Source organism: Catharus ustulatus, chromosome 25, assembly GCF_009819885.2.
Source record: "Catharus ustulatus isolate bCatUst1 chromosome 25, bCatUst1.pri.v2, whole genome shotgun sequence".
Lineage (NCBI taxonomy): Eukaryota > Metazoa > Chordata > Aves > Passeriformes > Turdidae > Catharus > Catharus ustulatus.
Window position 1 is genome coordinate 7,030,455 of NC_046245.1, and position 12,196 is coordinate 7,042,650.

The window sequence follows — 12,196 nt, forward strand, 5'->3', positions numbered from 1 at the left end:
TTGGGTTGGTACAGGGAGGTGACGCTATGGTGGCACTGCTAGGGTGAGTCAGGAGTGATGACACACTGGTGGTATCACCAAGACAAATTGGGGGTGTTGAGATCTTGTTGAGATGAGGCTGGGGCTGGCACTGTGGTGTCACTGCAGAGAGTGTGACACTGGTGGCATCACTGGGACAGGACTGGTGGCTGTCACAGTGGTGTCACTGGGGGGTGGCACAGGAGCATGACACTGGTGACACAGCTAGGATGGGGCATGTCACCACTGGGACAAGGCTGGGGGCACCACTCTGGTGTCACTTCACGGTGGAGCTGAAGTGTGACTGGCAGCACTGCTGGCATGCTGTGAGACGAGGCTGCCCTTTTGTTCTCACAGTGCACTCAGTATCCCCATCCCACAGGCACAGCACTGCGCCACTGTGACGAGCATAAGGGCTGGCTGCCCCCCAACCTCTTCAACTGCAGCGCGCTGGCCTTTGCTGCCATTCGCCCCTGGGTGAGCTGGGGGAACACCAGTGGCGGCCATGTGACACTGCCACTGGGGCTCCCCTGACCGTGCGTGTGTCCCCCCACAAGGCAGAGCAGCTGGTGGGGAATGAGTCGCGGTGGGATGCAGGGCAGTCCCGGCGCGTGGCGCTGGCACTGCGTGAAGCAATGCGCGAGGCCCGCGGGTACTTCGGCAGTGACGTGCACCTGGCATATCGGCTGGCAGGGGCCCTGCTGCGCCATGAGAGCCGCCAGCGCGGCTTCCACCTTGCTGCCACCCAGGACGTACACTTTACCGAGGTGGGCATGAGGTCACAGGGATGGGTACATGCCCAGAGGGGGAATGGGCAAAGCAGAAAAGAGATTGGAATGATAAGCATCCCCATGGGGAGGGATGTGGGTGCATGAGCCCAGACACTAGGGTGATGGGTACCCTTATGGTGAGGGGGATTGGGGCAGAAAGTCAGGTACCAGAGTGTTGGGCGCCCACCTATAGGGGCAGAAGAGTGGATGCCAGGCTGATGGGCACCTGCCTGAGGAGGGGAACTGGGGAAGGAGGCCAGACAATGGGGTGGTGGGCACCCTCGTGGACAGGGATGTGGGTGCAAGAGTCCACGCACCAGAGTGATGGGCATTCTTGTGGGGAGGGATATTAGGGCAGGAGTGCAGATACCTGGGTGACGGGCATCAGGAAGGGAGGTTGAGAGAGAAGGAAAAGAGATTGGAGTTATGGGGACCCATGTGGGGAGGGTCATATTGGGGCAGGATGTCAAACACTGCAAACACTGGGGTGATGGGCACCTTCATGGATAGGGGGGAGGTGTTGGTGCAGGAACCTGGCTGCTGGGATGGATGGCACCCACCTGGGAAGGGTATTGGTAAGGGAGCCTGTACGCCAGGGTGATGGGCACCTACCTAGAGAGGAATGTTGATGTGGGAGGTCTGATGCCAGGGTGGTGGGCACCCCTGAGCAGCAGGTGTTGGTGTGGCTCAGGGTGCACCCCCATTCCCCACTGTTCGGTGCCAATGTGCCCCAGCCATAGAATCCTGCAGGGAAGGTTAGGGACCCCCTGGCCAGACCCTAAAGTGCCAGCTCCCGGTGCCACTACCACTGCCTTGCCTCCAGAACTTGCTGCGGGTGGGCAGTGCGCTGCTGGACATGGGGAACAAGCGGCACTGGGAGCTGATCCAGCAAACGGAGGGTGGCACGGCCCAGCTGCTGCGGCACTTCGAGGAGTACGCACGAGCCCTGGCACGGAATATGCCCCAGACTTACCTCAGCCCCTTCACCATTGTCACCCCTAACATCGGTCAGTGGGGACATGCATGGCTGGAGGGCTGTCTGCCTGGGAACATAAGCATGCTGGGAACATGTGACATGTGTGTGCCTGGGGACATACATGTGCCCTTGGTATGGTACTGGGGACGTGGGCATGGATGTGCCTGGGGCATGTGTGTACTGGGGGCATGGACGTATGTGTGCTTGGGGATATGTGTGTGCTCAGGGGATGTGTGTGTGTTGGGGACATGGACGTGTGTCTAGGAACACAGACATATACACACACAGATGTGTGTGCGCAAGGACACGTGTGCTGGGAGCATGCATACATGTGTGATGTGTACCTGGGAACACATGCTGGGAAACATGTCCTGGGGAACATGGGTGTGCCTAGAGGCACGTGTATGTCCCTGGGGACATGGGCTGTGGTCTGTATATCCCAGGATTGGTGGGTGCTGGGGTCAGTGGGTGTCAAGATCCATGGCCCTTGGGGTCAGTGGGTGTGGGGATCCATGGCCCTGGGCTCAGTGGATGCTGGGGTCCATGTGCCTGAGGGTTGTGGGTGTATGGATTCATTGCTCTGGGGTTGTTGGATGTTGGGGTCAGTGGATGCTGGAGTCTGTATGCCACAGAGTTAGTGGATGCTGGGATCTATGGTCCTGGGGTCTGTGTGCCTCAGGATCCATGGTTCTGGGGTTCGTGGGTGCTGGGGTTGGTGTGCACCAGGGTCAGTGGGTGCTGGGGTTGGTTTGTGCTGAGCTTGGTGTGCCCTGGGATTAGTAAATGCAGAGGTTGGTGTGCCCTGGGGTCAGTGGGTGCCAGGATCTATGTTCCTCAGGGTCAGTGTGTACCAGGATTGGTGGGTGCTGACATTGGTGTGTACTGAGCTTGGCATTGGTGTGCCCTGGGATCAGTGAATGCTGGGGTCGGTATGCCCTGGTGTTGGTGTGTGCTGAGGTCTGTGTGCCTCAGGGTTGGTGGGTGCTATGCCATGACACGCTGTGGGTGACATGGTATCGCAGTGGTGTCGGTGGTGCGGCTGGACAAGAGCAGCTTTGCGGGTGCCCGCCTGCCACGGTATGAGGCACTGCGGGTGGAGAAACTCCCGGACCTGGAGACGACCGTCATCCTGCCTGACAGCATCTTCTGGCCTCCTGAGGACAGGCGTGAGTCCAGGGTGTAGGGGGACAGGTGGCAGGGTTGGGGACCCACTTGCATGCATGGGGCTGGCAGGGCTTGGGGAGCCCCCCATTTGGCCATGGGGACATGGCACAGCTGGGGACCCTTGGCTGGGGGCTGGCAGGAATGGGGGAACCCCAAAATGCCCATGGGCTGACAGGATTGGGAATCCCAGTGCCACCATGGGGACCCCAGTGTGGCCATGGGGCTGGCAGGTTTGGGACTCCAGGATGGTACTGGCAGGCCAGGGACCCTGGTAAGGATGAAAGGACCAGGAATCTTAGGACGGCATCAGAGATCCTGATGTAGCCATGGTGGTGGGCAGGGTCGGGGACACAAGTGTGACCATGGGGACCTCATTGTGGTCATGAACCTGACAGGGTTGGGGACCCCAGTGTGGACATGGGGACCCCTGGAGCTGGAAGTGTTGGGGGAACCTCGTAGTCATGGGACTGGCAGAGTTGGGGACTCCAGGGTGGCCATGGGAACCCCAGTGAGGTCTCAGAGCACCATGTCACCCCTTGCTCATGGCCCCCAGGCCCCTCAACCGGGCATGGGCAGGCACCACAGGGCACAGGTGGGCAGGAGGAGGAGGAGGAGGATGAAGCAGGCGCAGAGAAGAAGGAGGAGGAGGAGGAGGAGGAAGAGGCAGGGATGACTGTGGTGACCCGGCACAAGCGCCACCCATCTCTGGGTGAGGGCCAGGCCATCGCCAGCGTCATCATCTACCGCACCCTGGCCGGTCTCCTGCCCCAGCACTTCGACACAGACAAGCGCAGCCTCCGGTGCCACTGGGGATGGGGGCTTGGGGGAATGGGGGTGGCACATGGGGTGGCAGCGCAAAGCCAAGCATCTGGGGGGTATAGGGAGATGGGAACAGGGGTGTCCAGAGGGATCCCAAGGGAGGGATGGGAAAGTGGGCACATGGGGTGCCCAAGGCTGGGGGCCGCAGAGAGTGCCTGAGAATGGAGGGTAGAGGGTTGGGGAGATGGCTCAAGTCATGCCCAAGGACGGTGCCCATAGGGTGCCCAAAAAAGGGGGCACAGGGGAGAAAGGGGTACCCTCACAGTGTCTGTGTGGTGCCAGGGCACTCTGTGGCACCAAAGTGGGTTTTGGCGCACCCTGAGTGAGCTCCCTGGCCCTGGTGCACCTCAGGGTGCCCAAGCGCCCCATCATCAACACACCGGTGGTGAGCATCAGCGTGCACATGGCGGGCACAGATGGCGTGGGGGGCACGGGGACCCCCCAGGCGCTGGCCAAACCTGTCACTCTCCAGTTCCGGCTGTTGGAGACCGAGGAGCGCTCCAAGCCCATCTGCGTCTTCTGGAACCACTCTTTGTGGTGAGGGCGGGACAAGGGACACTCCAGGGGTGACGGGGGATTTGGGATGGGAACACCTTGGGGAAGATGGGAACACTCCAGAGAGACAAGGGATCTCCCCAGGGAGACGGAACCTGGGGATAAGGACACCCAGGGGAACAAGGGATATCCAGGGGACACTGGGGGAATGGGGACGTCTTGGGGAGCCAGGAACAACATGGGGAGACACACATGCTGAGGTAACAGGGGACATGGCACACACCAGAGGAATAGGAAACACACCAGGGCAGAGGGGCCATGGAAATGGGGACACCCCAGGGAGATGGCGATACTCTGGGGACACAGGGAGCACGGGGGTGGGGACATCCCATGGAGACAGGGGACATAGTAACAGGGATAGGAACACCTTGAGGCGACAGGGGACATGGAAATAGGGACGCCTTAAGGGGACAGGACATCCTGAGGGGACAGGGAAGATGGGGACAGGGCAGGATAGATGCCAGTGTCCCTGCGGGTCATGGATGAATAATATGGGAACAGGATGTGAAGGGGCAGCTCTGACCCTGGTGGGTGTCAGGGATAGGATTGGAGGTTGTCCCCAAATGGAGGGGTGTTCCCGGGTGAGTGTTGCTGGTGGGTGAGTGTCCCCAAGTGGCAGCGGTTGTCTCTGCTGGTTGGATGGATGTCCCAGTGGGTGTGTGTGTGTTGTCTGTGGATGTACCTGGTGGGTGTGTGTCCCTGTGGGAGGGTGATATTACTGGGTGTCCCCAGTGTGTGTGTCCTTGGTGGGTGTCCAGGTGTGTGACCCCTTGGATAGGTGTCCTGAGTTAGGTGCATGTCCCTGGGTGGAGGTGGATATTCCCAGTGAGTGTCCCTGGTGGGTGTCCACAGAGTGGGGGTGTCCTGGCTGGTTTCCTGGCTTGTGTCACCTTGTGGTGCCCGCTGTGCAGGGCAGGCAGTGTAGGCGGCTGGTCGGCACGAGGCTGCGAAGTCATCTTCCGCAACCAGAGCCATGTCAGCTGCCAGTGCCACCATCTGACCAGCTTTGCCGTCCTCATGGACATCTCCCGCCGAGAGGTGAAGACATAAGGGGACACGGAGGGGGGCATGGGAACACAGGGACGTGGAGGGACACAGTGACCCTGGGGCATGGAATGACATGGGGGACTCCAGGGGGTGCAGCTGACCAGGCAGGTCGGTCTCCAGGGGGCAGAGCTGATGTGGGTGGGGTTAAAAGAGGTGCGGCTGAGTGAAGCAGGCGTGTTTTCAGGGGCTGTGGCTGAGTAATGTAGGCAGGGTTTCCTGGGGTTGAAATCTGTGGGTGGAGTGTAAAGAGGTGTGGTCAGCACTGTGGGTGTGGTTTCAGGGGCAGGGTGAAGTACAGTAGGTGGGGTTGAAAGGGGCTGAGGATGTAGTTGGGGTTTTGAGGGCCATGGTTGAAGTGGGGGTTTCAAAGGGTGGGGTTACCAGGGGCGGGGCTAAATAATGTGAGCAGGGCTTCCTATTGGGCTATGCATTGTGGGCAGGACTTCCCAGGCCCAGGGACTGATTGCTTTGAAAAGGGAACTATGTCTCTGTTGATGGGGATGTCTTGGGGGGCATGCCCACTGAGCACATGCCTGACATATGCCGATCCTGGTGCTGCAGAACGGGGAGGTGCTGCCGCTGGCAGCACTCACCTACGGCTCACTGGGCGTGGGGCTGGCAGGGCTGGCGCTGGTGGTCCTGGCCCTGGGGACCTTGAGGCGGCTGCGCTCCAACCGCCACAGCATTCGCCGGCATGGTACAGCTGCACTGCTTCTCGCACAGCTCGTCTTCCTGCTTGGCATCAACCAGGCCGATGTCCCGGTGTGTGGGAAAAGGGGGCTGGGAAAAGAGGGAAGGAGTAGGGATCACTGGGAAGGGCTGGTTGGGTCAGTTGATCTGTTGCCTTGTAGTGTTTGGGTTGGTGGGGCTGAGATGGTTGGGGCTAAGGAGTGGACATGGCCATGATGGGCTGGGCCTAAGGGGTGGCATCCAAAAGACGTGAGGACTGTAATGGGTGGGGTCTGTCAAAGGGGTGGTGAACTCAAGGGGTGGAGTCTGTATAAAGGGGCTTCCAAAGAAGTGGGGCTGATAAATGGAGTGAGGCTCTAAGGAGCAGAGCTCATCAAAGGTGTTGGCTCTCAAGGGGGTGGGGCCCATCAAAGAGGTGGGGAACTCGAGGGGTGAGGCTTACAAAGGGAGTGGGACCTTTAAGAGGAGTGTAACCTCAACAGGAGAATGACCTCTCAAAGGTGGTGGAGCTTGGGGGACTCTGCATGTGGTTGTATGGGTGGGGCTGTGGGCATGGGCGGGCAGTGACGGGGTGGGTGCAGCTGGCGTGCACCGTGGTGGCCATCCTGCTGCAGTTCCTGTACCTGAGTGCGGTAGGCTGGGCACTGCTGGAGGCGCTGCACCTGTACCGGTGCCGCAGTGAACCCCGTCATGTCGACCGTGGTCCCATGCGCTTCTACCATGTCCTGGGCTGGGGACTGCCTGCCTTCATCACCGGTGAGCCCTGCTGTGAAACCCTGCTCTCAATTCTGAGCCCACACCCTAGACCCCAGCTGCCCACCTCCACCTGGGTCAACACCTTCTGGTGCCTATGCACCCCTTTCCAGGCTATGGCCCTGCCGCCTGAATCCCTCTCCCCCCCAATCAATTTGATGCATGATGGGGTCCTATTTCCACCTGTGACTCCACCCCCAAATGCATCTTTACCACCCCTGGATATAATCCTGCCTCCAACAGGATACTCACGCCCAATCCAAAACAGCCCCACCCTAGGAGTTTAGCTCCACCCTTTAACCACCATAACCCCACCCTGATGGTTTTAGATGCACACCTAGAGTCATAGCTCTGCCCTCATCTATTAGATCCAGTCCTCAAAATTTTAGACCAGCCATAATCCTGGGTACATAATCCTACCCTCATCCATCACAGCTCTGCCCCCAAATTTTCAGACACATCCCCGGGGTCATGGCCCCCTCCCAAAGAGTATAACCCTGGCCCAACATTTTATCCCCACCACAGAAGTTTAGCCCCATCCTCATCCATCATATCCCCACCTCAAGAGCATCTTTCCCAGCCTCTTCAATATGCCCCCAGGGCCACAAACCTTTTCCATCAATCATAATCAGATACTTCCCCAGGATTTTAGTCCCGCCCTCATTAGCATAACCCCACACCAAGAGAGCAGACCTGTAATAACCTCTTAGACAAGCCCCCAGTGCTTTCAACACTGCCACATGCCCAAGGGTTTAGACATACCCTATTGGCATGGCGCTCTCTCTACCCAGCATAGCCACACCGCCAAGAGCAGTACCTTCTCTCCCGCCATCTGCCATGCACGAACCATTGCATGCCCGTCCTGCCATAGCCTCGCCCTGTCTAGCCCCACCCCGTCACCTCTCATAGCCCCGCCCACTGAGTTGGCCCCGCCCCGATCTCTCCTTCGCAGGGCTGGCGGTGGGGCTCGACCCCGAGGGCTACGGGAACCCCGACTTCTGCTGGCTGGCCCTGCACGACAGCCTGGTTTGGAGCCTGGCTGGGCCCTGCGCTGCCGCCCTCGCTGTGTGTACAGGGCTGGGGGCTGGGGAGGACACAGGATCCCCTGTCACCCTGCTCACTCCCTGTGCTCCCTGCACCTCCAGGTTGGCATCTTCTTCCTGGTGCTAGCGGCTAGGGCCACCTGTGCCAACCCCCAGGGCTTCCAGAAAAAGGACTCGGCGTGAGTCACCCAGGCGGGGTCACCCACGGAGGGCAGGGGACACAGTGGGGATGGGGTTGCCCAAGGGGGCATGGAAGGTTGAGGCACCCATAGAGCCTAGGGGGCACTGGGGGCTGGGGGGCATCCATGGGGGGCTGGCCTTTTGGGGAACCTGCAGAGGCCAGGGAGGCACAGGACAGACTGGGGCATCCATGGGGGGCAGGAGGGCACTGGGGACTGGACCACCTGTGAGGGGTAGGAGGGGACGGGGGGGCTGGAGCATCTATAGGGGCAGATGGGCACAGGGAGAGGCAGAGGGGCATGGAGAGCAGGGGGCTGGAGCCAGTGGGGGGCATGGGAGGTTGGGGCAACTGTGGAGAGCAGGGAGGGATCAGGACACCCATGGTGGGTAGAGGGATATAGACATCTGGGATACCCATTGAGGGCAGGGGGGGAACAGGAGGTTGGGGCATTTATGGAGGGCAGGGGGGCATCAAGGGCAGAAGCACCCATGGGGGGCTGAGGGGGTCAGGGGATATTGGGGCATCTAGCGGGGCAGAGGGCCCAGAGCACCCATGGGGAGGTAGAAGGACATGGGAGGGCTGGAGTTAGGGGGGACCCATGGGGAACAGGGGAGCTCAGGGGGCTGGAGCACCCATGGATGGCAGACTGAGGTGGGGGTTGGGGCATCTGGAGTGGGAGGGGGCCATAAGGGGCTGGGGCAACCCTGGGGGGCAGACGTAGAGGGGGCTGTGACATGAGATATCGTTGGGGTTACACTGAGGTGCTGTTGGGGTGCCCAGGTCTGGGGTGCGCACAGCTGCAGTCCTGCTGGCCGTGCCCAGCCTGGCCTGGCTTCTGGCCCTGCTCTCAGTCAACAGTGACACGTTGCTCTGTCACTACCTGTTCGCCGCCTCCAACTGCCTCCAGGTCAGTGGGGACTACTGGAGACCCCACCCTTGGGACCCCCAAAACACATTCCTGGGACCTCCAGAGCTGCCGTCCTTGGGACTACCAAAGACTCCAGAATCCCGAAGCCTTCATTCACTCCTGGGATCCCCAGTGACCACCACCCCTGGGACTCCCAGAAGCCCCAGAATCCCCTGAACCTGACACCCTTGGGACCTCCAGAGTCCCACATCTATTTGTGGGGCACCCAGTGGGCACAGAGGGGTCCTTTGCCATATCCAGAGCATTAGTGGGCAGTACCCAGTGTGTATGGGGGCACTTCCAGCTACTCCACAATGCCCATGGGGAGCACCCAGTGTGTATGGGGGTCCCTCATCCTGTCTGATATATCGTGGGGGGGGCACCTAGTGGGTATGGGGGAACCCTCATTTTCTTTGAGGTGCCAGTGGGATGCACCCAATCTGGATGGCGACCCCTTAACCTGTAGGGGCGCTGCTGGGATTCTCCCAGGCTGTACACACCCTTCCTTGCCCCCCTGCCTCCTCTCTGCCCAGGGCCCCCTTATCTTCCTGTCCTGTGTCGTGCTGAGCAAGGAGGTGCGGAGGAGCCTCTGCCTGAGCTGCGCCCGCTGCCACCACCCACCGCTGGCCACCAAGGCCACCCTGACCCCCGTGAGTGCTGGGGGATATGGGGGGTGCTGGGTAGCAAAGGGTAGCCTGTGTCATGGCTATGACATCCCTGTGCCCTTGGCAGGCCTATGGCGGGGACAGCACGTACATGGCAGGACGGCTGTATCCCCCTCCAGGTGGTGGGTCCTCAGGGTCCCTCCACAGCACTGCACGCTCGGGCAAGAGCCACCACAGCTACATCCCCTTTGTGCGGCGGTACTGGGCACAGCAGGGGCTGGGGAGTGGATTTTTATGGGGTCCTGGGCTGGTGTGGGCACTGGAATGACAAGATGGAATGCTGACGGGATGGTGGGGTGGCAGGGTGATAGGGTGGTTGAGTGGTGGGGTGGCAGGATGGCATGGCATGGAGTATTGGGATGGCAGGATGGTGGGTGGTGGGAGTGACACCATTGTGAGTGTGTTGGGATGGCTGGGTGGGTGGGGGAGTGGCATGGTTGCATGGCAGTACAGTGGCAGGGTGGTATGTAGATGGAGTGGTGAGGTGGCAGGGTGGTGACAGAGTGGGGGGTTGAGGGGGTGGCAGGGGAAGGTGTGGGTGATGGCTATCGGGGTATCAGTGGGTGTTGGGTGTCAGTGGGTGGATATTGTATCAGTAGGTTGGTGTCAGTCAGTGGGTGACAGTGGATGGTAGGTGTTCATGAGTGGGGTCAGGTGCTGATGAGTATTGTGTCCCCACAGGGAGGACTCAGGGCTGGCAGGCAGCCCGGGGCCAGTGCCACTGCCTGAGCCTGGGGGGCTCTTCCTTGATGCCCAGGACCAGCCTGAGGGTATGGCCTCACCCATAGGGCAAGTGTGCTCGGCCTCGGCCCAGGGGGCAGGAGGTGTCTCAGGGCATCCTCTGACCCATGACCCCCCAGAGCATGACACGGACTCGGACAGTGACCTGTCCCTGGACGACCCGAGTGGCTCCTATGGCTCCACACATTCCTCCGACAGCGAGAACGAGGCCCCCCGTGGCTGGGACCCCCTGCCCAGGGCTTCCCCGGGTCCCCCTGGCCCTGGTAACACCCCCAGGGGCACCCCGTGGCGATGGGGGACCTTCAACCTGGCTGGGTGCTGATGGAGGGGCACCCAATGGGTTGGGGGAGGTCCTGTGCCTTATCCAGGACACAGATAGGAGGGGCACCTGGTGGGGATTGGGCTCCAGTCTGGAGTGGTGATGGGACCGTTGAATGGATTTGGGCCATGAAGGGGAGGCCAGTCCCTCATTTTGGCTGGGTCCTGCTGCAGGAGGCACACAGTGGACAAGGGATCCCTTGTTCCGCTTGGGGTTGTGATAGAGGTACATAGAGGGTATGGGGGAGAAGGTCCCTTGTCCAGTCTGGGGTGGTGATGCGAGACACCTAAAAGGTTTAGGGGGTCGCTCATGCAGTCAGAGGTGCTGATGGGTGCACCCGGGGGGAAGGATGGCCCCTTGTCTAGTGTGGGGTGTGGGTGGGACTGACAAAATGGGTTTGGGTACATCCCTCACACTGACTATGTGCTGATGAGGGCACCCAGTGAGGGCGGGAGCGGGGGGGTCCCTTGGTCCTGCCTGTCTCAGCTTCCGTTTATCACCACAGGAGACCCCCTGGTGCTCCCGGGGTGCCCATACTGGCCAGGGGAGTTTGTGATGAAAGCGAGCGAGAGCGAGAGACCAGGAGGTAGTGAGGGGCTGCAAGTGCAGCCAGCAGGGGGCCAGGGACACCCCTGGAGCGACCCCCCCCGGCACAACGGCGAGGCACTCCCCAGGGACCCCCTGCTACTGCCCCTGCCCCACCCCCACAAAGGTACGGGCTGCCATGGCAGGGGTGGGCACTCCAAATCTGACCTCCCCACCCATGGGTGATGCTGCCCCTGCAGGGATCCTGAAGAAGAAGTGCCTGCCCCCAGTCAGTGAGCGCAGCAGTGCCCAGCGCCCTGGGCCGCCCCCACCGCCTCCCGCTTGCACGGCTGCCTCCTCTGGCAGCGATGGGGGCCTCCCCCCTGTCTCCCGGCCTCGACAGAGCCTCCAGGAGCAGCTCAGCGGCCTCACCCCCATTGCCATGAGCATCCACACAGGCACTGCTGACGAGGACTCCTCTGGCTCTGAGTGAGTGCCCACCACATCTGAGGGGTACTCACTGGGACTTTGGGTGCCAGGGTTCCCTTTGGGTGCCCATTAGGTTGGAGGATGCCCTTGGGGTGCCAGAATTCTTGTTGGGTGGACAAGCAAACACCACTTGTTGGGTACCCTTTGGGTGCCTATCAGCTGCAAGGATGGCTGGGTACTAGGGTGCCCCAAAGTTCCTGTTGCACTCTCCTTTGGTGCCAGGGTTTCTCTCGGGTGCCCATTGGGTACCCATTGGCTCCAACACTGCTTGTTGGCTGTCCATCAAATGCCAGGGTACTGACTGGACACCCACTGGGTGTAACATTAGCCATCAGGTATCCGTCAGATTCCGGTGTTCCCTCTGGATGTCCCTCAGGGTGCCCAACAGGTGCCCTTTGGATGTCCATCAGGTGCCAGGGTTATTTCTTGGGTGCTCATCAGGCCCCAGCAGTCCATTTGGGCACTCATTGGGTGCCAGAGTGTCCATTGGGTGGCCACCATGTGTAAGGGTGTTTGTCAAGTGTCCACAGAATG

The 12,196-nt window shown here is 60.7% G+C and overlaps 1 protein-coding gene across 2 annotated transcripts in view; it reads left to right on the plus strand.

Moving 5' to 3' along the window:
• CELSR2 (cadherin EGF LAG seven-pass G-type receptor 2) overlaps positions 1–12,196 on the plus strand; it is a 29,889-nt gene that overhangs the window by 16,396 nt on the left and 1,297 nt on the right. For both annotated transcript variants that reach the window (XM_033080427.1, XM_033080428.1), the window contains exons 17-34: positions 401–495; positions 576–785; positions 1,612–1,795; positions 2,787–2,930; positions 3,482–3,728; positions 4,099–4,284; positions 5,214–5,340; positions 5,911–6,111; positions 6,621–6,795; positions 7,745–7,857; positions 7,938–8,014; positions 8,797–8,923; positions 9,457–9,573; positions 9,656–9,786; positions 10,270–10,358; positions 10,449–10,592; positions 11,154–11,360; positions 11,434–11,662. In XM_033080427.1, coding sequence (XP_032936318.1) covers positions 401–495; positions 576–785; positions 1,612–1,795; positions 2,787–2,930; positions 3,482–3,728; positions 4,099–4,284; positions 5,214–5,340; positions 5,911–6,111; positions 6,621–6,795; positions 7,745–7,857; positions 7,938–8,014; positions 8,797–8,923; positions 9,457–9,573; positions 9,656–9,786; positions 10,270–10,358; positions 10,449–10,592; positions 11,154–11,360; positions 11,434–11,662 — 2,803 coding nt within the window. The remainder of the gene's footprint in view (positions 1–400; positions 496–575; positions 786–1,611; positions 1,796–2,786; positions 2,931–3,481; positions 3,729–4,098; positions 4,285–5,213; positions 5,341–5,910; positions 6,112–6,620; positions 6,796–7,744; positions 7,858–7,937; positions 8,015–8,796; positions 8,924–9,456; positions 9,574–9,655; positions 9,787–10,269; positions 10,359–10,448; positions 10,593–11,153; positions 11,361–11,433; positions 11,663–12,196) is intronic.